Source organism: Labrus bergylta, chromosome 16, assembly GCF_963930695.1.
Source record: "Labrus bergylta chromosome 16, fLabBer1.1, whole genome shotgun sequence".
NCBI lineage: Eukaryota > Metazoa > Chordata > Actinopteri > Labriformes > Labridae > Labrus > Labrus bergylta.
This window is the reverse complement of record NC_089210.1, coordinates 6,591,922-6,615,809: the sequence shown is the minus strand read 5'-3', so window position 1 is coordinate 6,615,809 and position 23,888 is coordinate 6,591,922. Positions and strand designations below refer to the sequence as shown.

At 40.8% G+C, this 23,888-nt stretch overlaps 2 protein-coding genes across 13 annotated transcripts in view; one reads left to right on the top strand and one right to left on the bottom strand.

The window, feature by feature from the left end:
• The window catches only part of clec16a (C-type lectin domain containing 16A), a 35,969-nt gene extending 18,712 nt beyond the window's left edge, over positions 1-17,257 (top strand). For 6 of the 12 annotated variants that reach the window (XM_065964499.1, XM_065964506.1, XM_065964504.1 and 3 more), the window contains 9 exons: positions 1,677-1,721; positions 3,739-3,807; positions 3,932-4,060; positions 4,387-4,507; positions 8,481-8,632; positions 10,268-10,472; positions 10,595-10,765; positions 11,047-11,184; positions 13,376-16,494. In XM_065964499.1, the coding sequence (XP_065820571.1) occupies positions 1,677-1,721; positions 3,739-3,807; positions 3,932-4,060; positions 4,387-4,507; positions 8,481-8,632; positions 10,268-10,472; positions 10,595-10,765; positions 11,047-11,184; positions 13,376-13,962 (1,617 nt within the window). In that variant the 3' untranslated portion in view covers positions 13,963-16,494. Of the gene's footprint in view, positions 1-1,676; positions 1,722-3,738; positions 3,808-3,931; positions 4,061-4,386; positions 4,508-8,480; positions 8,633-10,267; positions 10,473-10,594; positions 10,766-11,046; positions 11,185-13,375; positions 16,495-16,640 lie in introns of those variants that run through there. The other 6 variants (XM_065964500.1, XM_065964502.1, XM_065964503.1 and 3 more) reach the window with 5 other exon arrangements.
• Positions 17,258-20,906: 3,649 nt separating this feature from the next.
• socs1a (suppressor of cytokine signaling 1a) lies at positions 20,907-23,081 on the bottom strand. The gene is made up of 2 exons (XM_020646963.3): positions 22,825-23,081; positions 20,907-21,837 (listed from the first exon to the last, which is right to left on the bottom strand). Exon 2 carries the CDS (start codon positions 21,778-21,780, stop codon positions 21,052-21,054), a length of 729 nt encoding a protein of 242 aa, XP_020502619.2. The 5' UTR covers positions 21,781-21,837; positions 22,825-23,081; the 3' UTR covers positions 20,907-21,051.
• Positions 23,082-23,888: the final 807 nt, after the last annotated feature.

Sequence of the window (23,888 nt, the reverse complement as noted above, 5' to 3'; positions counted from 1 at the left end):
GATCTTGCTGGGAATTGTATTTATTTCCTCCTCTCTCATTTTCAAGTAATCCTGAACTGTTTTTTTTAATTCCTCTTATGTCTCTTCACTGTATTAAAAGGAAATGGTATTCCTCCTGCGTTTGTAATTTGTCTTTTAGTATGAGGCAGATGTAACCAAGTAAGAAGGAGGATGAAATTATTTGAAGGGTTTTTCCAGGATCATTATTTCTAATCAAAGTTTGTTTTCAAAAATTTCAACTTCTGGCCCTGTTTTCTACTCCATGAAGAAAAAAAGACAAAAACCAAGCCTAGAAATTAATTAGCTTTATAATTAGTGTGAAATGTCCACTGACCTGCTTATTCTCTCTCTCCACCCCGCTGTGTGGAAATCGCTGTCAAAGTCATTTTGATAACCTCTCATAGCGGATGTTACCAGGTTCAGTTTATTCAGATAAGGCTTTACATTGTTGAAGGATTACCATTCGTAAACACACTCTCATTGTGTTGTCCCAGCAGGAAGAACATCCTCTCGCTCTCTGGCTCATGATGTAGTTGATTCACCAGGGAAGCAATGATTGCTTTCACAGTTAAAGGAGTTGCCTTTTCCTACCACGGAGCAGGAGTGACACATGAATTATCAGTAACTGTACATGGTATTCTGTTCCATTTAAATGTGGGATTCAAAGTTTGTCATGTAATTATCATCAACATGTCTCAACATTTAGCTGGAGCAGCTGTCAGACTTCTGTTGGAAAGTATTCAGTGAATATTTATTTACAAATGAACTGAACGAACTAAAAGGGACCTGCAAAAAAAAAAAAAAAAAAAAACTTAGTTGAAAGCAAGCTGATATACAAGGTCTCTATCAGTGGTTCTCAAACCTTTCACAGTGTGTACCACCACAGAAAATATTTTGCTCTCAAAGTACCACCACTATGGCCAACATTGAAATACATAGGGCTATTTCACTAAACATACAGTTTACACAGGAGGCCATTTTATTCCTGATATGCACATTATTTATTACTGACCGCACACCACACACTGCGGCCTAGGCTCATTCTCTGTGCCACTCGGTGCCAAAAGAATTCAAACTGGATGTGACTCAAGTCATATCCTTCCTTGCGTTGTTTGTTGCTAGCAGGTGTCAAAGTGTCACCACTGGCACTGCTAACGTCGTCTCTTTAGCAGGGTTCACTGTCGTTGACACTTTTTTTTTCTAATATTTCCTGTTTGGAAAAGTAACTGTCGTATTTGCTTCCTCCACCTGCCATCACTGATTTGCTTGTAAACCATTTGATTTGTACATCGTTATCTAATAATAGAAATATCTGAGACTTCCATCTAAGAGACTCCCAGTGTACCACAAGATCAATCCCGGGTGCCCGGAGTGCTTCAGTCTATTGTCCATGTCTCAATATTTTTAGCAGAGATAAGATTTAGTGACGCTTGTTTTTGATCAATAATCAAAATAAGGATTTGGTACATTTCACATGGGCTGTGTTTTTATCATGTACTATTTAATGGGGACAAGTGCAGGTGTTGGTAGACTACTTGTCAATCTTTTTTCGTCTAGAAAGATTACTGCTTGAGCACTTATTTAAGTTAAGGATGCATGGAATTTGTATTGCATCAAAGTTCACACTGTGTACTTGCAAACTTCTCACTATTTGTCCTTCATGTTTGAATGTGCAGGGTGCTCGGGAGGAAAGTCTGCATCTACTGCGAAGATTCTATAAGGTGAGTGTACACAGTTACACACACCTGATCAACCACACTTTGTAACACACACACACACACACACACACACACACACACACACACACACACACACACACACACACACACACACACACACACATACACCCAAGCGTAATAACCAAGTGCTTCTCTCCAACAACCTATATATATTCAGAACAAAGTTGAGTTCAGCCATAGGTGGCAGCTTGAGTTACAAACTGATTCATTGTTTAAGAGAAGGTTTAGTATTTCAGTTTACTTCAGCTGCTGATTGCTGCAGCAGAGTGGGATTTCAGTTGGCAGTCAATGCATGGAAACGTTAATGTTCTGGCTGCTTGGACAGAAACAGTTAGTGGCAGAGACAAACAGACAGAAAACCAGTAATGTAGGGAGGTAAACAAAGAAAAGCGCACACAGCCACGCTGGAGTCATGACCAGTTCCTCTCGTGAACCACACCACCACAAAATCAAAAACACAATCTACCTGTTAGGTCTCTTTTTTTCTTGACACATGTGCTCTACATGAATGTGCACACAAGAGTGTATCCTCTGATTATAACTAACACCATTTCCCTGAAAAGGGTGTAGGTCAAACTCAAAGTAATTCCCATGTATAGCATGTCATGCTTTATTTATGGCATGGAACAAATTATCTCTTTCTGTTTCATTATGTGTCTCTTTGGTTATCAGTTTTGGAATCAGTTGTGTGGAGTTGTTTGTGGAGTTTAGATTGTGTGCCCTTTCCTGGTTCATCCACCTCAGTCCTCGAGGTCCAAGGAGGTGAAGAAACACTAAATCCAAACATAACCGTTAAACAGAGAGGCCTGATGAAAAATAGGGTTATAACTAAGAACGAGTATTTCTTTTTACACCAGCATCAAACACAACTTTAGTAGGCTGTCTTGACTTTTCTGGATATGTTCAGGATTGAATAATGTGAAAACAGCTCATGTAAGATAGCCCAATGTCCAAAACAATTCCAGGGGAAACATCTGCAAAAAATGCACATTTTTCAAACATCAGATCTTAAACTGAGCTACTCATTTCATGTCATTTTGTTCAATTGAAGAGCCTAACATTTGTTACTCCTAGCTGCGGTTGTTTCATTTTCACTTCAGTAACAGGTCGAGTGTTTAAGCCTTTATTTGTCAGGTCAGTGAGACGGACAGGAAAAGCTGGTGATGAACATCAACACATCATAACAATCACTGTGTTGTGTGCAAACGAGCGTGCCCAGACAATTTGTCTTATCAGTCCAGCATTTCCTGTTTTGGTTGCACAACATGTTTAAAAAAATTTATGAAACACTTCTGAGAATTTCCCTCCCGCTCCGACCATCATTAAGATGTGTGACATGCTGGAACACACCAACACATGAGCGGGATTTTGACTTAATGTTATGTTTGGAAGAGGAAGGTTTGCAGTATTTTCATATTAGCAAGTAGAGAGCTTTTAGTTTCATTGCATGCATGAGTAGAGGAATGTGGCTTCACTGTGTAAAGAACATACACAGTACATTGTGATCCCTACAGAAAGTGATGCTTATCATAAAGTGTCATGACTGTGTGTTTATATCCACTCTGTGTCTCTCTCATACCTGTAACTTGAGACATGACCCAGTTGCAAAGAAAAAGGAAAGCATGAGTGGAAATCTTTCCAGGACACAAATTCAGCTGTGTTTCTTCCCCCTCTCTCTGCTCCCAAAATGTCTCTCTTCAGCTGTCCTGTCCAAAACATAAAGGCAAAAGTCGCCCAATTACTTGCATATTAAAAGTAGAAGTTGATCATCCAAATACTTTCCTAAGTATATTTAAATAATCTTATATTCTCCATCGTGGTTTGGTTCTCGATTTGGTTTAAAAAAATAAAATGTGTTTTTTTTCATGTGCATTGGCATCATTTTTATACCTGACATTTGAAAATGATCTACAATTGAAATGTTGTGTTAGAAATCACTACTTAAACATGTAGAGATAAGACATTGAGCTTTTATTTTCTCTGTCTTATTTTGAACCAGCATTTCATGTCCTCACAGGGCGAAGAAATCTTTCTGGATATGTTTGAGGATGAGTACAGGAGCATGACGGTGAGAAGGCCTTCACATTAAGTCTTACTCTGTTTTGTATTTGTTTTCCCCCCTTTTTAATGAAACATGATGTACGGGAGATTACAAACACATTCTTGTTTGTTGGTGGGTTTGCATGTTGCAGAGTAAACCTTTGAACGTGGAGTATCTAATGATGGACGCTTCAATACTGCTGCCACCCACCGGGACCCCTCTGACGGGCATCGACTTTGTCAAGAGGCTGCCCTGTGGGGACGTGGAGAAGACACGCAGGGTATGTCCACAAATACACACACACACATGCTGGAGCCTGGACTACATTGCCATGACTCATAAATTACATTTGTTAGATGGTGAAGTTAGATTTTGGAGTTGGGATTTATGAAACGTACCAATATATGTTCTATGAAAGCAACACTTGTCCTTTTGTCATACCTTCATACCTTGTAACACTCATCGCAGTTGTGTCACATTCTAGTCTGTTTAGTTGCTGCAGAGAAATGACGACAATGTGGCCAATCGCCAACCTTTTTAAATGGATTTAAAAAACAAATGTCAGCAAGATTTATCTTGTCTTAACTTTTGTGTTTGTGTGCACAGGCTATCCGCGTGTTCTTCATGCTGCGGTCCTTATCGCTTCAGCTTCAGGGAGAACCGGAGACGCAGCTGCCTCTGACGAGACCTGAAGACCTCATCAAGACCGATGACGTGTTAGACCTCAGTAAGACCCACAGAGACACACAGTGACACACTTTACTGTATGAAAGAAGAGCACAGGACAGCTGACCTGCTTTCTTCTTGTATCATTTTTACACATAAAAAAAAACCAAAATGTTCAACAGCTTAAACGTAAGAGTTGGTAAGAACACAAGTTAAAACAAAGTCTCTTCAGTTATCAATTTTACTAACATATGTAATATACTTGCCTCCATAACAACACAAGAAATAAAGGCAGAGACTAACCCAACCACTGCAGGGCACAATCTACACAAAAAGAACCTCACATCAGACACACCATACAGACTCACCGTAACACAGTAAAATAACCTGAATCTACCTAATCTAATCTACCATACATGTGTGCAGATGATCACACAGAAACCTGCATGTGGTTAACTCAAACTTGCCAGACATCACAAGTACATTTTCACAGTAATGTGAACAGTAGTGAGTCTTTTTTCACAAGCTTCAACACACAAACACAATTTAATCTACATGCAACAATACAGATGTGACTATTCTTACATCTTAAGTCTTTTTTTTTTCTGCTAGAATGAAAATGTATCCACATCACACTCCGATCATTAACACACATTATTGTTGAACAAATGTCCAAAATTCAGTGTTTAATCTAGTTTTTGATTTCTGATCATTCAAATGGTGGCAGGACTTTAATTAAAGCCACTTCTTAGAATGAAAGAGAAGATGTTATTTTTAATTCCATTCGGTGGTTCTTGTATCAAAGGTGACTGTGCTGCCTGCTGTGGTAAGTGTAGGTAGCTTTGGCCTTTTCGAGTTATCTTACCATCTGTGACGGTGACTGAGCTGAAGTTTCGGTACTTTTTGGAGAGACGTTTGCCGAAAATCAATGAGATAAACCTGACGAGCTGAAGGTGTCTGAAGATGCTTTACGGAGATGTCACCCTAGTAACATAAAAACACACAAGAATGAGACTAACTAAATTACAACAATGTAGATGATATGAAAAGAACACTGAAATATCACCAGACTCCAGAATTGAAACATATCTGGTGAAACCAGATGTTTCCCTACATCTGTACATATCTGAGTCTGCAGCAGACTTGGCAGATGATAGTCTTTAAGAGCGCTCATAACCACGGTGACATGGCTTCCAATAATTGGCTGTCACTTCAGCCTTTTTATCTGTTTGAAAGATCAAAAAAAGAATTCCCTTGTTGGGTTTCCTCTGGTTTCCTTTTTTTGCACAGTCACTGTCACTTTCATATAAGCCAGGTGGTTGACTAAGAGCACACTCAAACAGAGTCATTGTGGGAAGAGGAGGGGTTTTTCCTCAGAGTCTGGGGGATTTAAACTTGCCACCTCTCAGCCACTCTCTTTTTTTTTTCAGACCATCACACGGCCACAGTCTCCATTTCACTACATGCTGTGGTTAATGCTCGATCACTGAACTTTTGTCAATGTCTTTTTGTGTCCGTGGAGTTGTGATGTACTCCCAATGAAGAGGTCCTTTGAGTCTTTAAGGGCACTTGAGGAAGTGTACCTAGAACTACTTGCATACAATCGTGTGTTAAAGGAGCATGCAAAATAATGTCTTCAGAGATATTGTTTAACATGTCATGGTGAAGCAGTAGAGTTCATTGTTTTATTTTGTATTATTTTTCTGCCTCATAGTAGTGGCCCGAGGCCTCAAAATGTGGCACCAAGTTTGTCAAAATGTTAATAATTCAATATTTTCTGATACCACTTCTTTTAAAAGATACAATCTTCATTATTTAAAGCTCCCACGAGGAACTTTTTGTTTGTGTTGATTTTGGCGCCCCCTGTGGTCAAAGCAAACGCTTTATCTCTTTGCTGATTTTCTCTTGTAAATGCTAAAGCAGCGCATTCTGACAACAAATCTCATCCATCTTTATTTCAAATCTCTTCCAAACAACTCACAATGATGTCTTGATATGGAAATAGTCAAAACAGGCTTTAAGCTCTTGACAGGAGCTTTAATGGTCAGTAGTATCAGAAAGTACCAGAAAGTACTGAAGTGTAAAAAAAATACCGATCTTCAGTAATTTTTTCTAGCCAAAATGTTTCGTTAAATTTTTACCTGCTTCATATCTACGTTTAGAAATCAGATATCATGTTTTGTTGTGTGTTTTTCTTCACACTAAAGAATACAATCACTCCATTGTGTACCTCCAGCACTGGTTGGGCAGGTTGATTTGGGGATTTTTGGAAATTGAACACTTGCAGGCACAGGGAGAGCTGAACACAGACAGCTGCACAATGAACTGCTGTTTTGAATGCACAGAAAACTATATTTTGCATGTTTGTACCTTTCTCACATACGGTATTTGAGTGTGTGGGTAACAAGAAGAACAGTGTGTGTCTCAGGAATTTCAGTAGAACCAGTAATGCATTTTCTGTATGAGTATTGACGTACTTTCTCAGACTGAAACGAGGTCCGACTCTGATCCTTTTTTACTTTCTATATCTTTATTCCAACTGCTTAACTTCCTTTTAATTGGGTGGAAGTGAATCTAAAAAAAAATTCCTTGGCTCCAGACAGAATCGTCATGAAACCAAACCTTTCTTAGAAAGTCGCATTCCTGAGACTTGTTTTTATGGTTAAAGCACTTGAAGAAAAAAATCCAGTAGTCTCTACACATCATTTTTCAACAATCTAGTAAATGTCCCACTTTGTCGAGCCACTTTGAGCTGCTCAGTATCTATGGTAGACCAGGGACTTCCTCTCCAGCTGCAGATACTCTTCACTCTTCACTGCCTCAGTGGGTCAAGTCAAGCTTTTGGCTATCCCCACCTACTTTTATAGGTCATGACAAATGAATCAGTATGATTTTAGTCTGTTTTACTTTCAGCTTAAAACACATTACAAAGTTCACATGTATTAGTAATGAACCAGTTTAGGTTTGAAATTCTAGTGAATAGAAATCAAGGAAGCAGACATTACTCATATTAAAGTGATTGGGCCGTGAGTGAGACTGTTAAAGAGAAGTTGATCAGAGGTTGTACGTCAGTCTGGTGTCGGGTGGGTGGTATTTAAACCAGAACTCGTGGTTTCAAATCAAGTCGTCATTAGGTGCTCTTTTCTTGTGGTGTTTTCTTTTAGCGGGTAAACTGAAGTGACGCTGCTGAGATCCTCCTCTGCTCTTGTTTCAGTGACTGACTGTGGTGGTAAAATAATGTGCTGAAAGAAGAGCTGTTTTGAGCAGAGCTGTTTGTAAAAACCACAGACTGTGAATATAGATGGACGGAGCCTTGGTGATGTCATCCATCTTATGGCAGGGGGCTCTTGGAGGATCATCAGCAGCAGCCGCCATGTTGGAAATCCTGTCGCAGCCTAACTTTCAGTCAACTTAACGACAGGCTGAGAGCTGGAGCTGAGGCGGGTTTTAAGCCTTTTGACGAAATGTTACATCGCGCCCACCTATCAATCATGTCAGCTACACGCTTCATATCAAAACGGAGCGGTTTAAAAAAAAAAATCTATATATGCAAAGTACAGTGTGTGCCAGTGATGACAATAACTAATCAGACCTCTTTCATTTTTTGTACCAGGCTGTAAACATGTTAATTTATGCTGTAGAAACGGCTTTTTTTTGCCTGTTGTGTGTATGTGACTTCGTTGTTCCTGGAATCAGCCTCAAGCAGAGGCTCGACAAGCTCCAGGATTTTGCACTAACACATTGGCTTCATTTGACAAGCGACCGGAGGTTGTCGCTTGGTTAAAAACTGGGTAATCTGTTACTGATCTTGCAGTAAAGTTTTCTTCAAAAGATGAATCATTTTATTCAGATGTACAATAAACCAGAAGTACGTTGTTAAATCTTCTCTTTACTCACTTAAGGTTGATCCACATGAGTGATGCTGTGTTTTTTTCTTCTAAATAACCATCCTACACATTCGGGACACATATTTACAGATCCTTGATCTGAGCAAATCAGCAGTTGATTCCCTGTCCTGTTTGTTTGTTTTTCAGATAACAGTGACCTCATAGCCTGCATGGTGGTGAGCAAAGATGGCGGCCAGGCCCAGAGGTTCCTGGCAGTGGATGTGTACCAGATGAGTCTGGTCGAACCGGAAACCAAACGCCTCGGATGGGGGGTCGTCAAGTTTGCTGGCCTTCTCCAAGTAAGAGAAGAAAGGAGCGGGAGTGTGTCAGTGTGGAAGTTTCCTTGTGCCATATTATCCAAACTCTCAATATTTAATTTCATAAAATAAATCAGGGGTGTCAAACTCAATTACAGAGGGGGTCAAATTTAAATCTGGGATTTACCCGAGGCTGAAACAGCATCAACATTTACTAAAAAACATACTTAAACTGAAGATGTTATCATCCGAGGTCATATGTGAAGCTTTTCATACATCAATATGAACTTAACTGCTCCTAAAATATATTTAAGAGTTCAGAACAAACCGATGAAACAAATCAAACTAGAGATCAAAATGTAAGTAAAAAGAAACATCGACATGTTTCAAAATAAAATCCTCCTGCTCTATCAGCAGTGTTTCAGAGTCCAGTTTTGAAACAGCCAATCAAAAAGCGAGAAAGAAAACCAAAATATTTAAATAACATGACAACGCAATCAGGCACAGCAAGGGAAACTGTGCAAATATTTCAAACCATAAAAGTCTACTTTGTGGTTACAGAAAAAAGGGGGGGGAAAGAAAAGCTATATTTAAGTGAAGCCAGATGTTTGGCTTCTTCTATTGGCTGCAAGAAAAGTCTGAAAATCCCTACATGAACTCTGTGCCAAACGTGCTCAGTGTTACTGTACAGTGCGTGGTCGGGAAGACGGAACAGAGACCTGGTTTGTCACCTTTCGGCAAAACCCCAAAGTCGCACAAAGTCAGCTTTCTGCGCCCGAGTCTCCCACAGGCTCACTGCATCGTACATGATCGTCTCTGAAGAAGCAGGTTTCACTCTCCAAGACGCTCCGTTATGTTGCACAGACAAAGCAGAAGGGAGAAGGAGCGGCTGCTGCGGTGCATGCTGGGATTTGTAGTATCAGTGATGTGTGTGTGCGTGTGCTTTATACCAGAGGGCGAGGTCTGATAGAAATATGATATTAATGCTCGACACCTCAAAGCCTGAAGTAGAGCATAAAAAACAACGAAATAACAAAAGTTTCATAAAGGATCTCTAATAAGCACAATCATGTAAAAACAAAATAAATATGCTATGTATAACTCAAAAGCTCAAAGAGCAACAAATAAAGTGTCCTTTCTGTTTCACTATTACCACCATAATTGAGCTTCACTTCTTTGTACTTTAATGCATTAATGCATTTTCTGCAGTGTTGCTATGACATCAGTTAGTAAAAGTCCTAAATAGTAGAACGTAAGATTTGTTTTTATCACAAACCTACCAGAGTGACTTAGTATCATGTGTTCTCTAAATGTGTTGAGGTCTATTAAATTGAAATCATGTGTCCTTCCTCTTTGCTCCTTATGACCGTCAGCTGAGCTCTTTTTAGGTCTGCTCTTCTAGTGATAAGAAACTTTATTTATAAAGCTTTCTAAACTAGATTAAGTGCTTTACAAAAAGAACCAGATCAAAACAGCATGGATAGAGAAGGTATTAAATGTAAATATAGTGGTAATAAAAATGATTGTATGTTTTTCTACCATTATAAAAAAAAAAAAAATGTTGTTTTTTTTACAGTTAACAATGATTCTTTTTGTTGTTGTTCATCTTTGTGTGTCTTTCACACATTCCCCTGACTCTCTCCGTCTCACCCCTGTCTGTGCTGTCTGTGTGAACAGGACATGCAGGTGTCGGGGGTTGAAGATGACAGCAGAGCGTTGAACATCGTCATCCATAAGCCCAGCTCCAACCCCCACGCCAAGCCCCTCCCCATCCTGCAGGCCAACTTCATCTTCGCTGACCACATCCGTTGCATCATCGCCAAGCAGAGGCTGGCCAAAGGTCGCATCCAGGCCCGTCGCATGAAGATGCAGAGGATCGCAGGTTAGAAAGCACGGAGTATTTGATGGTCCATCTACCCAAGAACAAATCTGTTAAAGATTAATAGATGATAATCGTAATGATCTATTTCTGTATTTATTTTTAATCTCGCCATGTGTGTGCAGCTCTGTTGGACCTGCCCGTGCAGCCCAGTGCGTCAGAGGTGTTGGGCTTCGGCCAGACGGCCAACGCTTCGCCCAGCGGCCTGCCATTCCGCTTCTATGAGCAGTCGAGGCGGGCGCCTAACGACCCCATGGCGAATAGATCGGTCTTCGCCTCGGTGGATAAAGTTCCAGGTGACATACAGATAACCAGGCTCCGCAGCCTGCACATTCTGCTGCAGCTTTAACACTTGTTCAGAGATAGAGACACTCAACTTTGTGTATAAACTGTGACACACAATAGAGTCAGAACTTTTTCTAATGCATTGTGGGCCTAAAAGAAATAAAAGGCATCATTCATCTTCCAAAATGAGGACGCTAAAGCTGGATATGGTCCTGTACGTTAACTTCACAGCCATGGTAACACATGCGTGTGTGTCTGTTCGTGTGTCTATGTTCCTGTGCTCCTTCACCAGGGTTTGCAGTGGCTCACTGCGTGTCGCAGCACAGTCCCTCACCCCTCTCCTCCCCCTCGCCTCCCTCCAGTGGGAGTGGGAGCACAGGAAGATGTGACTCTGTAACCGCGAGCACGATATCAGCTCAGAGCCCCACAGGTAGCTCGCACACAACATGTCCACGTCTCCAACATTTATAAACACACAGACAGAAGCATTGAAGTGGAAACACTAAACCCCCATATGACAACAAAAGAAGTTTCATTGTGATGTAGCTAGGCTGATAATTAACCCCTTCATCCCGTCTTGTGTAACGGCTCAAGACCTCTACACATATTGAATATGTGCACTAACAAAGGGTGGGTTTGAGCACCAGACAAACCAAACTGATTTATCTCTACTGTTATAGTAGCATCACAATAAAATGAACAGACCACCTGTAGAAACACTACACAGCTCGGTAAAGACGCATATCATTCCACCTGAACTTTGTGTGGCTTCTAGTGCTGCTGTTTGTTTGTTGGGTGTTTTTTTTTTTGCATAGACCAGGGAGATATGTTGTCTTGAATGTTGAATGTACCAACAGCAGCTGAGCACTGAAATGCTTTTTGCTCTGCAACTAGTTAGAGTATTTAACTCTTTGTGTGGCCTAACAGACCAAAAAAACAGTACAATCCACTCTAACTTTCCCCCCTTAGAGTATGGGGTGTGTCTATGGAAAGGTTTCATATTAATACCATACCAAAACAAGCAGAGGTAAGACAAGAACAAGCTTAAAATCTGTAATAGGGTGTGGTGTTTCAACGTGAATGTAAGGAATTCCCCTGTCGGCTTTAGATTGTCTGTTAGTGCTGGTTACAGAGGTGCAGCTTAGCTCAGCACATTCCTGAGGACAGTAATTAGAGCCTATGTACACGTTTCTTTGTTTGGAGCGCACCGTTTCCCCCGACTGAACAGAACACCAGAGTTTAAAAAATAGATCTGTTTTTCATTGTTTTGGTAGATGAAAATGATTGCATGTTTGGTGTTGGCTCTGTTCTGCAGCACTGAGTGTGTGTGTGTGTGTGTGTGTGTGTGTGTGTGTGTGTACAAACAGGGTTTTATTCCTGTTTAGGAAACGGCACATTTAAAGCTCCTTTTGAGGAATGCATTTTTATGATCACTGTGGACAAAGCAGTCCATCTTGTCTTTTTGCTCTGTCCTGTGCATTCATCAGTTATGTTACCTTACAAACATTCTCATCCTGCTGAGTCAAATGTGATAACTCGTAGCTGACATTTGCTGTGGAAAAAGAAAAATATAACACTATAGCTGTCTCTTTAGTAGTCTGTAAATTCTCTCATCTGACAGCGAAGTCCAGCAATTATATAACAATTATAGAAATAGTTGGGGGCGCCGGTGGCCTGGCGGTTAGTGCCCAAGTCCAAATGTTCTACTTCTGTAGCTCTGATATGTATTACTGTTAGGATTTCAGCTTTGTTGTATTCTCTTTACTGCATCATTACATCTTACAATGTAAGTATGTTCACACAGTAGTTTACATTGCACTGTTTGTTTAGTTTGTAGCTCAACCCGCCCAAAATATGCTGCTGCCACAAAACCTCTAGAACAATGTGAGCTGCTGTTTTTGAGTGTGTATCACGTGTTTGCACAGTGTGTTCATCCTGCACCTCTTTTTTTTTTTTAAGCCTTTCTGTTTAGAGGATACACCGACCCTCTCTGGTTAAAAAAAAATCAAAATGCATATGTCTGCCAGCATTTCTGTTATTTTCTGCATAGTGCTGTAAATATCTCTTAATTCCGTATTTTACAAATACCATCCACTCGGTGAGCATTAATGTTTGTTTGACTCTTTCTTGTACTATTTTGAGCGTTATTCACCACAATACCCAAGAAGCATTCTTTTTGGTTAAAGTCTAGTTTGAAGAAAAGAGAAGCTACTTATTTAACGTCCTGCTGTGTGTCGGATATGCACTTGTTCCCTGCATAGATCTCTGTAGTCACCACATGCAGTTCTCCTGTGTCTCAGTGTGTCTTCAGTCATGTATAGTTCCACTGTTTCTATAAAGTATTTATTTTACAAACTTCTGCTTTAGGCAAACCATTTTCTGCTCCATGGCTCCTGATTTTAGTTCATACCATGGAATTTGACCAATATTTTGTCATTTGTTTCAGTGACCTGATGGTATATTTGATTATAAGCTCTCGTAAGATCTCGTTTTATCTGAAAAACATAATTTACTAAAAGAATACCAGGAATTTTTTACACCAGGGCCTCGGAGAAAAACTTGAACAATGATCTCCTTGTGTTCACATGCCTCACTCTTCCCTCTCCTCTGCTCTCCTCTAGATGATGGCACATTTCTTGAGAACACCCCGCCCTCCTCCTCAGGCGGTGAAGGTGGAGATTTAACGACAGTGTGTTCTACTCCCTCCGCTCCAGTCACAGCTCCCACCTTGGCCCCGAGCCTCACCCCGGCCTCCCAGCCCACCATCTCCCTCCTGACCGACAGCACAGCAGACGCCCTCAGCGTGGAGTCGCTCACTCTCCTGCCCCCGACGGACACGCCGCACCTGCACCCCATCGCCAGCCTCGTTTCAGCAACGATCTCCTTCCAGAGACCAGGCGCCTCCATCGCAGAAGAGGAGGAGGAGGAGGACGACGACGGTGATGGAGAGAAAAAAACAGAGGAAGAGGAGCTGCAAGAGGAAGAGGGGTCGCCACTGGATGAGACGGAGACAGACGCAACAGTAAAGGAGGAGACGACCACAGAGTTGGCCACGCCCACTGAGGAGGCCTTGGAGGAGCCAGAGGGTGAAGATATCCCTCTTGAGGTAAATACAGAGCAAGTCACAGAAGGGGACGAGTCGACAGCTGCAGAGACAGAAGATGCAGAGAGACACACTGAAACACCAGACTCGCAGGAATTGGATTAAGCAACTCATGTTCATGCACTGAAACCACTCTCTCTCTCTCTCTCTCTCTCTCTGTCTCTCTCTCTCACACACACACAAACACACACACACAGAGGTAAACTAAGCTATCCAGCTCAGCTGCAGTATATAATTATTCTGGGACCTGCAGGCAGTGTGACATCTGAAAGTCTGAGCGTCTTTTGAAGGCGTCATATCGTTTGTGTTTGCTCATGAAGAAGGATGAAACACACACCTGAGGAACTAGAGGACGGCTTAAAGCACATTTATGTTTCTCTGCACTTCAGTTTTAGTGAGCGTGTGTGAGGACACGCAACCAGCAACGTTTTTTACTCATTCTGATCGATTGTCAGCTCAGACACACACACACACGCTGCTGCTGTTTCAACCACTTGTAAGATTCTAAAAGACGGCTTCTCGTTCTGTGTCTTATGTTCAAAGAGCATTTCAGCACTCCTGTTGGTTCACACGCACTGCTCACAGACACACACTGAGACATCTGCACTCGCCTTTCAACACCTGTATGTGAGACTTGTTAGCAGTCACTGCCATCAAGGGTGTGTGTGTGTGTGTGTGTGTGTGTGTGTGTGTGTGTGTGTGTGTGTAAGGCTCAAATGATTCAGCTGCCTCAAGTGTGTGCTGTCAGCATTATGTTCAGTTTCTCTTGTTCCACATCTCAAGAAATGTTCCATACTTTTCCCGCTTATAGTTCTGTCAATTATTGAAAATGCATAAATAATCTGCAGCACCTTTAATGCAGACGGAGCCGGTTTCACAAACAATTATTTTGATGTTAAACATAAGCATGAGTTTAACACAGGTCGCTAACAAGTATTTTTTTCCAAATATGCAATAGTAATCAACACATTTTGACATCATTGGATTGGCCTTCATTTAGAGTAGGTGTTTATCCACAAAATCCACCAATCGGCAACCTGAGCGAATAAATGATGCCGAAGATTTTAAAGGAGGAAAGACGGCTGAATTGCAGGCACACTAGTTACACATAACAGATCGCTGCTCACTGAGAGTAGTAGTAAATAATTGACCGGGGATCTCTCAGTCTGTGCAGGCAGTCATTCAATCTCTTCATCTAGCATTACAGAGCGTAACAACACAGGTATGATGCTGTTTCACTCATAGGACAAGTGGAGTTCTGTTGATATATTTTATAACATATATTCTAGCTTGATGAAAAGAATAGCTGATGATGATCTGTGTTCAACACTAAATGAACGGGGGGGGTAGTCATTTAGACCTGCCTTTATCTGTTTAAACATGCAGTAACACCAGGCTCGTAAAAGGGACTGGGCCGTAAAGTGGGAGGGGCTTGTATTTGAATTTGACAGTTTTAATTGGTGTCAACTGAAATAACATCTGTACCTTCAGGTCTGCACTCCCCCACAACACCTCTGGGTTGAATGAATGTAGCTGCTCGTTTCCCCTCACTCTCTTGAACATCCTCTGCAGTATGGAACATTCAAAGTCTGATAATCCATCTCCAGACGCACTCATTAAAATGTTCCTCTTCTTTGGAGGAAATACATTCGTAAGGAAAGTACTCAAGTTGTCCGGAAAAGTAAAACGAAGTGTTTGGATGCAAGAAACGGAAATTGAAAACAATTACCCCAAGAAACGTCCGCTCTTGTGGGAGTTTAAACGTTTTTGATTTTTCTTTCGATACCGATGAGGTCAGCGTCTCGAGACAAACCCCTCCTCACCCTCCTCCTTTTAATCATCCCAATAAAGCTTTACTACTGCAATACTCTAAGAGCTAACCAATGACGGGGAGAGAGGAATGTAACAGACAACTTATCTCTCCAAACAGTGGTGATCAATTAGAATGGCATGCGTGTATTTGATTCATGATTGATTTGTAACTCTTAGGAACGAAGCACAGGCAGAGATTCTTTAGGATATACTGTACGTTCCCCCGTCATGCCGTCTTCTTAATCCTTTCATTCATCTTTGTCTCTCAGTCTTTTGCTTTTCTAGATCTCGTTCTTTTTTTTTTTCTGTGCCATTGAGCTTAAGTCTCAACGCTTCATCGTTCTTATTTTTTTAACACTGTACAGTCATCAACTCGTTTATAAAGGAGACATTCAGAGCAATACTCTTTCTTTTGGAGTCTGTCTCTTTAGTATTTCCATCGTGCTGCTGTAAATAGCAGAAGAATGATAGTGATGATCACTGAAGAAGCTCGGGAAAGTTTGGACAGCAGCTGTTGATCGATTGAGAGGGGGAGGGGGGTAAAATGGCTTAGTTTGACGACAAGATGGTGGCGTTTTCCCTGCAACGCTCAGCAGCTTCTCTCCAAACATGCCATGACAAGCTTCCATTACCTAGTCTGCGATTGTTGTGTGTGTGTGTGTGTGTGTGTGTGTGTGTGTGTGTGTGTGTGCGTGTGTGTGTGTATAAAGTGCTACATTTGTATGCTTTGTAAATGCTTTTGGCTTTTAAACCTGTAATTATTGTTAATGAACTTAAACAGAGGAATAAATAAAGATCTGCAATAAATTATTCTACTAAACAATGGTGAGATTGTGCATTCGTTTTTTTTTTTGTTTGTTTCTACAGACAAAACGAGGTGGTTACTGTTTTTTTTTATTCCCCTGACTAGAGGAGCATGCGCTCTCTTTTTCTCTCTATCTTAATCTTGTTTTTTTTTTCCCTCTTCGCAGAATCAAACACTGTTACTAAAACGGAGGAGGCCCTCCTCTGCTTGAGCAAGAAAACCACAGGAAATATTAGAAAAGAGCTGCCTACCCCACCAACACACTCCCACAGCTTTGTAAACCGTTGCTAAGAGCAAGAAGGGTTCCACTGGCTGTTTTAATTGCCAAAGGAGCACAGCTTTAAAAAAGATTCTCTATTGACTAATGTTTGTATGTTTGATACAATTCTAGTAAAACATTATTTAAATTATTTGTCAGTGTCTCAAATGTCTGTGCTGCCTCAACATGTGTCAGAAAAGCAGTAAAACCTTGATCTCAACTGCAGTGTCTTCATAGGATATTTGTCAAACTGCAGTTCTAAAACGATGTCCACACTCATGTTTTTAAGTATAAAGAACGATGTGTGTTGTCTCTGACCTGACTTCTTATACATGTGCATGACATCAGGAGGCTGTGACGTTGCCTTTTGCACTTTCTACCCCTGCCATGTTCTGCAGCCACAGCAGGATCCCGCAGTCATCTTGTGGTTATTTTTATCGCAGTTCCCCTCTTCAGGGAAGTCTGTTTGCATGTGCGCAAAGGTGTGAATGGTTTCCTGGTAGAGCAACCATACTGAAAAGCTCGAGTTGTGTGTATGTATCCTCTTTACTAAATCATAGTCGTAGCGTAGATTAAAGTTTCGACTGTAGAGATTGTCTTTGTGTGTACGGTGGTGTAGTTCAGGTCTGCCCATTGCTGAGTGGATGGCAGTTTTCATGACCTGGTTATCCTAGTATCTAGTTTTAGAAAATTGGATGGACAGACAACTTACAGCACTTTTACTTACAGACCAAAACATTAATTTTTGCATGCCTAAACTCCACCTTTTTACCTGCTTCTTGATTAGCTGGACTTTAGGGGGAGTCACCAATACATGGACTGCCATAGTTTGGCTTCATAATGCCTCTTTAGAAGCCAATGGGTGACGTTACTAAGGCTACATCCATGTTTCATAGAGGCTATGGTACATAAACACATTCACTCTATGACGCAAAGTTAAATTGGAAGATTTGAAACCAGTCTGAAGTGCACAGAGACGGTTTCACCATTGAGTTTCTCCCTAGGGAGACAAATACAGAAACCTTGACTTCCTGCTAACCAGTGAAATTCTGTAAAATCTGAGAAAAAACAATATTACAATAACTGGTGGGAGTACAATTCCCTGGAGAAGCCTGCATGTGTAGATGACTAATTGTCTTCCAGCAGTTGTTTTTGTCACATCACTTCTCAATGAGAGGTTTACTCAGGAATCAGAATTGGTTAGAAGGAAATACTTGACCAAGAAGATAAAAGCGACCAAGAAGATAAAAGCAACCAGAGAAGCTGCTAGATCAGCAAAAAGAAACGAACAACAGGCGCTTTAGCCCCAAATACTGTAATAGAGAACTTTAAGGACCTTATTTTCTAAGAATATGTGTGCGTCTGTGAGTACAGTATTTAAAGGACGGAAAACTCCCCAGTAAAAGGTTCCACAGAAACACTCAATCCAAGACCCCTCCCCCGGTACATTTCACTTCTCAAAACAGTTGGGTATAGTCTATCCCCTGAAAAATGAGAAGCTATGAGTGAAACTGCTATTTACAGTATATGATTCAATCATGATCAACATCACCTAACCACACCGAGGAACAAATAGCCTACACTCTTAAAATGTCTCTCCTCAATTTCAAAGTAAAGCATTCAAAAGTAAAATTGATAACACATCAGTAGCTACTGAAAGATATGAAGACATTACAATCATGGTGTATCATGTTCCACTGAGATAAGATCCTCACACTATTCAGGCTTCACTTGAATCAGGTTGTGAGTATCATACTCGGTATGTTCAGTATGACTCAGCATTGTATGTTTATTTGTGTACATGCGTGGGTCTGCATGTGTCTAGACCCAAGAGCACAAAAATCCCCCAAAACATCACTTAGCCTTTTGGTAAGGTTTGGTTTTCAGTGTTGGTGTTCTGGTTAGCTGTTGGTAGCTGTTCATAGAGTTAAAGAGTTAACTTATGTTAAAACCTTAAATTCCACCTATAGCTAGGCCTACTGCTCTACACTTTCTGAAAAAGTGACACAATACTTTCATATAGGCCTATGTCATGAAACTGCCCAAATTACCAAATTAGTCAACTTTCTAAAGATAATGGTTTTAGTCATACATCATCTCGTCAACTCTGAATATTGACTTTGGCTGTCTTTCTTTTTACTTTACATAAGAACTGGATGTAAATTTAGCGTAATTAGCTATTTTTTGGCAACATGAATAAAGATTGATATTTCACATGTTTGAAATGCTAATTATACTGTCTAATGCGAAAAACTGGCGAGCTAGCTTGAAATATCTTAGCTTTGAACTAAGACAAAACCTATTTAATAACCTAATGTACGGTCAGCCAAGTCACAAAAGCTAACTTTAGCATTCGACATACTCGTCGCTAACATTACAGTAAATTAACTACCTCCCTACTTTAAAGCACTGTTAAATGGTAACGTTAGCTACTGGTTAAACTGGTTAAACGCTAACCTAAGCTGTTGTATTTAGATGGTAACCCTTCACAAGCTGGGTACTTTAAATCAAACGATGAATAGATAATTCAAATCTGTAGCTTTTTGGGGGAAAAGCATAGAAGGTAGCCTGCCTGTTAAATTACTTGACACAACATTACAAATGATGTTCACACCTGTTTATGTGTGGATTCATTGAGACCAGTATTTCAGCTTAGCTTTTGTATTAAGTCACTGGGTGGAAAATATAGTATTTGCAGTATTTTCTGTCACTCCTTACACTCCCATGAGTCACACATTTAAACCAGGTATACCAACCTTGTTCAGTGTTGTCACACCCATTATACTGTATAAAGGTAACACAGCCCATTTGGCACTGTCAACAATAGAAACCCTGTTTAGAAAGCTTTCATTGCATGTAACGCCTCAGACTTTGAGTTTTCAGAAAAGCGCTATATAAAACCAATGTATTATTATTATTATTATTATTACTTAATTTTTAAGTAGTTTATATTCATTTTTTTTATACTTGTGCTACATCCAAAAATCATTGAGGTCTAACATGAAATGCAAACTTAAACTCTTAACTCTGACCTTGATCTATAATGTCTCAGTCAAACCGCTAACCCAAAAAAATTCCCACTTCCTCCTGAGGAACTTCTAATCTGCAATGGGTCCTTATTAGTTTGACAGCACTACACACACACACACACACACACACTTCATTATGTGTCACTTCTGCCTGTTTCTGGTAAGTGAGTTTGTGTCTAAGCGTAACAGTCCATTTACTATCAAAGTAACTCCGCCCACGTGTGACTTCAAACTACAGAGATGAATCACTGTGGTGACGATACTGTACACGACCTTTTCCTACCTGTCTGTCTATCCAATCATCTGTGATCCAGCATGGACAATGTTAGATTTTGAAAGTGTCTCATTTCACCTTCACTAACTCACCAATATTTCAATAGAGAAAATAAATACAGTCACAGAATAACCACATTCCATTTAGGTGCATTTTAAATACATTTTATTTCAAACGCAAAGAATGAACATAAATAATAATATATATATTCAGTAAAACTCTCATATCTACTCTGCATGGCAGAGATGTTGAACATGAGGTAAGCTGTCTCAAAATACAGTACAATTTAATAACAGCAACACTTCAGTGCCACGTGAAATCCTCGGAACAAAATGTAATCAAGTTACAAAAAAACTGTCAGCCATGACTAAAACAAGATTTTTGAAAAGCAGTCAAGTGGTTATTGATTGTTGTTTTTCTTTTTGGCAAACATTCATACGTGAGGTAAACATTCAACATCATTAGAGTATTAAAAATTAGCTACAAGAGTCCAAGTGGTGGTGTGACAATTTCAAACGTTCCCTCCAACAGGCCAAGATATTCCTAAGAGTCCACTCGCTTGATGCTCCCAAAGTTCTTCCACAATACAATTTTAAATGGGCCGCTCGTGGCCATAAATAAGCAACGACAGACCCCAAAGTTTCCTCAAGGACAGTCAAAGTTGACCCTGTCAGTTCTGTAATTGCTTCAATGTTTTTGTAGTTTCCTCTTAATGCAACGTTTTGCAACTTTTCCTGCTTTCCTGAGACCAAATGGTGCTCCGCCTGTGTGCAAGTTGCAGCTGTGTTACATGTTGAAACGTCATGAATGGACCCGGTCCAGCTGAGGTGATTGTGTCTCTCATGAAACATATTGCAACTTCCCATCCCAACATTCTCAGCTGTTTTTATCTCAAACCATGGCAACGCAGTCTTGACGTCCAACCCGCGAGGAACCAAACACTCATTGCTACTGGGTAGAAGCTGCTTCCTTGGAATTAAAAATAAGACTACCAAAACTTTAAAAGTCAAACTTGTCATAGTTTGTAAGGGAATTCCAACAGCAAGTCCTGAACGACATGAGTGAGCGGCAACTCTAGGACGCGGCTTCCTCCTCCGCACAGCTCTATAACCCGCTTCCTGCACAGCTCCTGCAGCGTCGGCTTCCATCTCCTGTAGGGGACGCTCAGGCTTTTCTTGGGGGAACTGATGTAATGCTCCAGAAGGGCGAAGAGCGTTGGAAAGGAGCGCTCGTTGCCCGCCAGTGAGAACTTTTGGTGTTTGTAGTCGATGCGAATGCTGACCGGACCGCTCTTGGCGTGATAGGAAAGCGTAAAAAAGACGTCTTTTTGCCGGCTGTCTCGGATTAGGTAACTTCCAAGCGGAGCTTCATGCAGCATGCGGTGGGCGTCTTCCACTCCCAGGGGGCCCCAGTAGAAGCCGCTGCGCTCGAGCTTGGAGGCCGTCTCGGTGATGATCTTGCAGTCCTCCTGGCAGGAGAAGGTGCGGAAGTGGGTTCGATAAATGATCAATTTCTTGCTCAGATCTGGAGCGGCCTGACGCTGCAGCTGCTCCGACTCGGTCTTCTGAGGGCTCAGAGCGAGGTCGTTGTGGCCGGCTAGAGAGGACGTCAGCGATGAGGCCGAGGACAAGGACGAGGATGAAGACAAGGATGACGAAGAGGATAAGGATGAGGACGACGATGATGATGACGATAAGCTTGACAATGACTTGTCATGGCCTTCCACTGCGCTGTTGGCTACCATGCTATAGGGGAGAGCGGTCCCAGACCCTCTCCCATCTCTGACCACCGCACTGACATCCTGAAAGACACACGAGAAGAAAAACTTAGAACCTTCAACCGTCAAAACTATTATTTAAAAATCAAATGACATTTTCACAAAGTTCAGATATGAAATTACAAACACAGTGGCAGTATTCTACAGAGTTTCATTTACAAAGGCAACCCGACTTTAAAGTCAGGTTGGAGCCCTCAAGGTAACACTTCCACATTTGTGTGAACTGAGTAACTTTCTCAAGATCAGAAACTCGTTTTCTACTTTCCATTGATGGTTTCTGTAATCCATGTGACTGAAGTCTGCGGTTTTGGTGACATGACAGTCAAAGCTGATCACAACCACCACCGCTGGATCACTGTACTCAATTCAAAGGGAGGCTTTATTTGCATAAAAGAAAGTGGTCAGGGCTTCCAAAAAGTGTGCCTACACAGTCGGCACAGTTTGAGTGTTCCCCTCTTTATAAGTTTTTAATCAATCATTTCTACCTCCATGCCAAAAATTAGAGGGTGAAATCCAACTATTCTGTGACAAATAATCTGTATAACACTTGTTTCTCTCTACATGAGATTGTTTAAAATAACATATACTGCCTCTGCTGTTAACTTTGAGTACTGCAGCTTCAACTTAATCAGATGAGGGTTTCAACATCAGTAGCTTTTTGTGTTACATGTACAGAAAATAAAAATGACTCAACTGACAAATGTCATCCTGTCCTGTGTGTATCCTACTGTGTGTGATCCATCTTCCTTTTGTCTAATTCAATGATGTGAATTACCCCCCAAAAAAACCTGTGCCATTCAGTCAAAAGTGAAAAGTTGTAGATTCGCAGGCGATGACGTGTGCTTTTAATCACCTGGAAAGCTTAAGCATCAATGCCGAAGCAATAAAGAAAGCCTAGAACAGGTTTACGGATTTTTCCAGCTGAAAGGGAGCAAAATAACATTTTGTCCTCTAAAAAAAAAAAAAAAAACACCCACATTTACATGAGACTCCAGTTTAAAACACTCTTACCGTTTTGTTCTGAGAATAGCAGCGGGTTAAAGCTCAAGTTTGTTGCAGTCCCAAAGTGCAAAAAAAGATGCTCCGAGGCCGGTTACAGTCCTCCCGGTGATCTGTGAGGCAGCGACTCCGTTACGTCTGACAGGTCGGTACTGACAGGTCGACCTACTGGCTGTGATTTTCAGCTTTCAGAATGTAACTCTCATGTGTGGCTCGTAAGTAAACACTCCTTTATAATCTACTCGATGACTCCTCCTTTCTTTTTCTTACAATCTGCTTCCTAGAAGCGCCAGTTGACGTTTTAGCGGCAGACGGAGCATTTCTCAGAAACGAAAGTGAAACTACACTGAGCTGTTCGGCCACCTCACTGAGTTTATAGAAAGACAGGTAACAGATTCGAGTAATGACAGCATTTACTGAATGTTTAAATTTTGATTGTTGCAGTGTTTTTTTTTTTTCTTTATTTTTTTACTAAACTGCCTCAGAAATCCATTTATTTTGAGAGATTCATTCATTCATTTATGTGTTTGTGTGTGCGCTGATAAGATGTGCATGTTTTTTTTAATTTTTTTTTTGCTGAGTGCATGATGAGATAAGACTTTGCATGAGACCGTTTATTTAAACTGATGCGTGTCTTTGTGTTTCTGTGATCAGTAAATGCAGACTTTGAGAGTAGATAACGCGCCAGTTAGAATGTTTTAACCTTTTATTCTGCAGCACAAATCCCGTGAAGATGAGGAACTCTGCAGACTGGGGACGTTTGTGTTTACTGTCAAACTTTTTTTTTTTTTTTTTTATCAAGAGAAAAAGCTGCAGTGGAAAAAAAAAAGATCTGACATGAGATCTGCTGCACTTCTGCAGTTGGTAGTTAAGTGTAGTCTTCTTCCTCTGCTGAAAAGAAAAAGCTAAAGCTGAACTTCTCGTTTGGGCTGATTCATCTCAGAAATGCTCTTATTGTGACATCCCACACTCTTTCCCCATTTCTTAACTTTCAGACTTAGACCACGTGAATTATTTTGCATTGCATAACTATTTTGAATGTTTTTTTTTATTCGATAATGGAGTGCAGATGACAG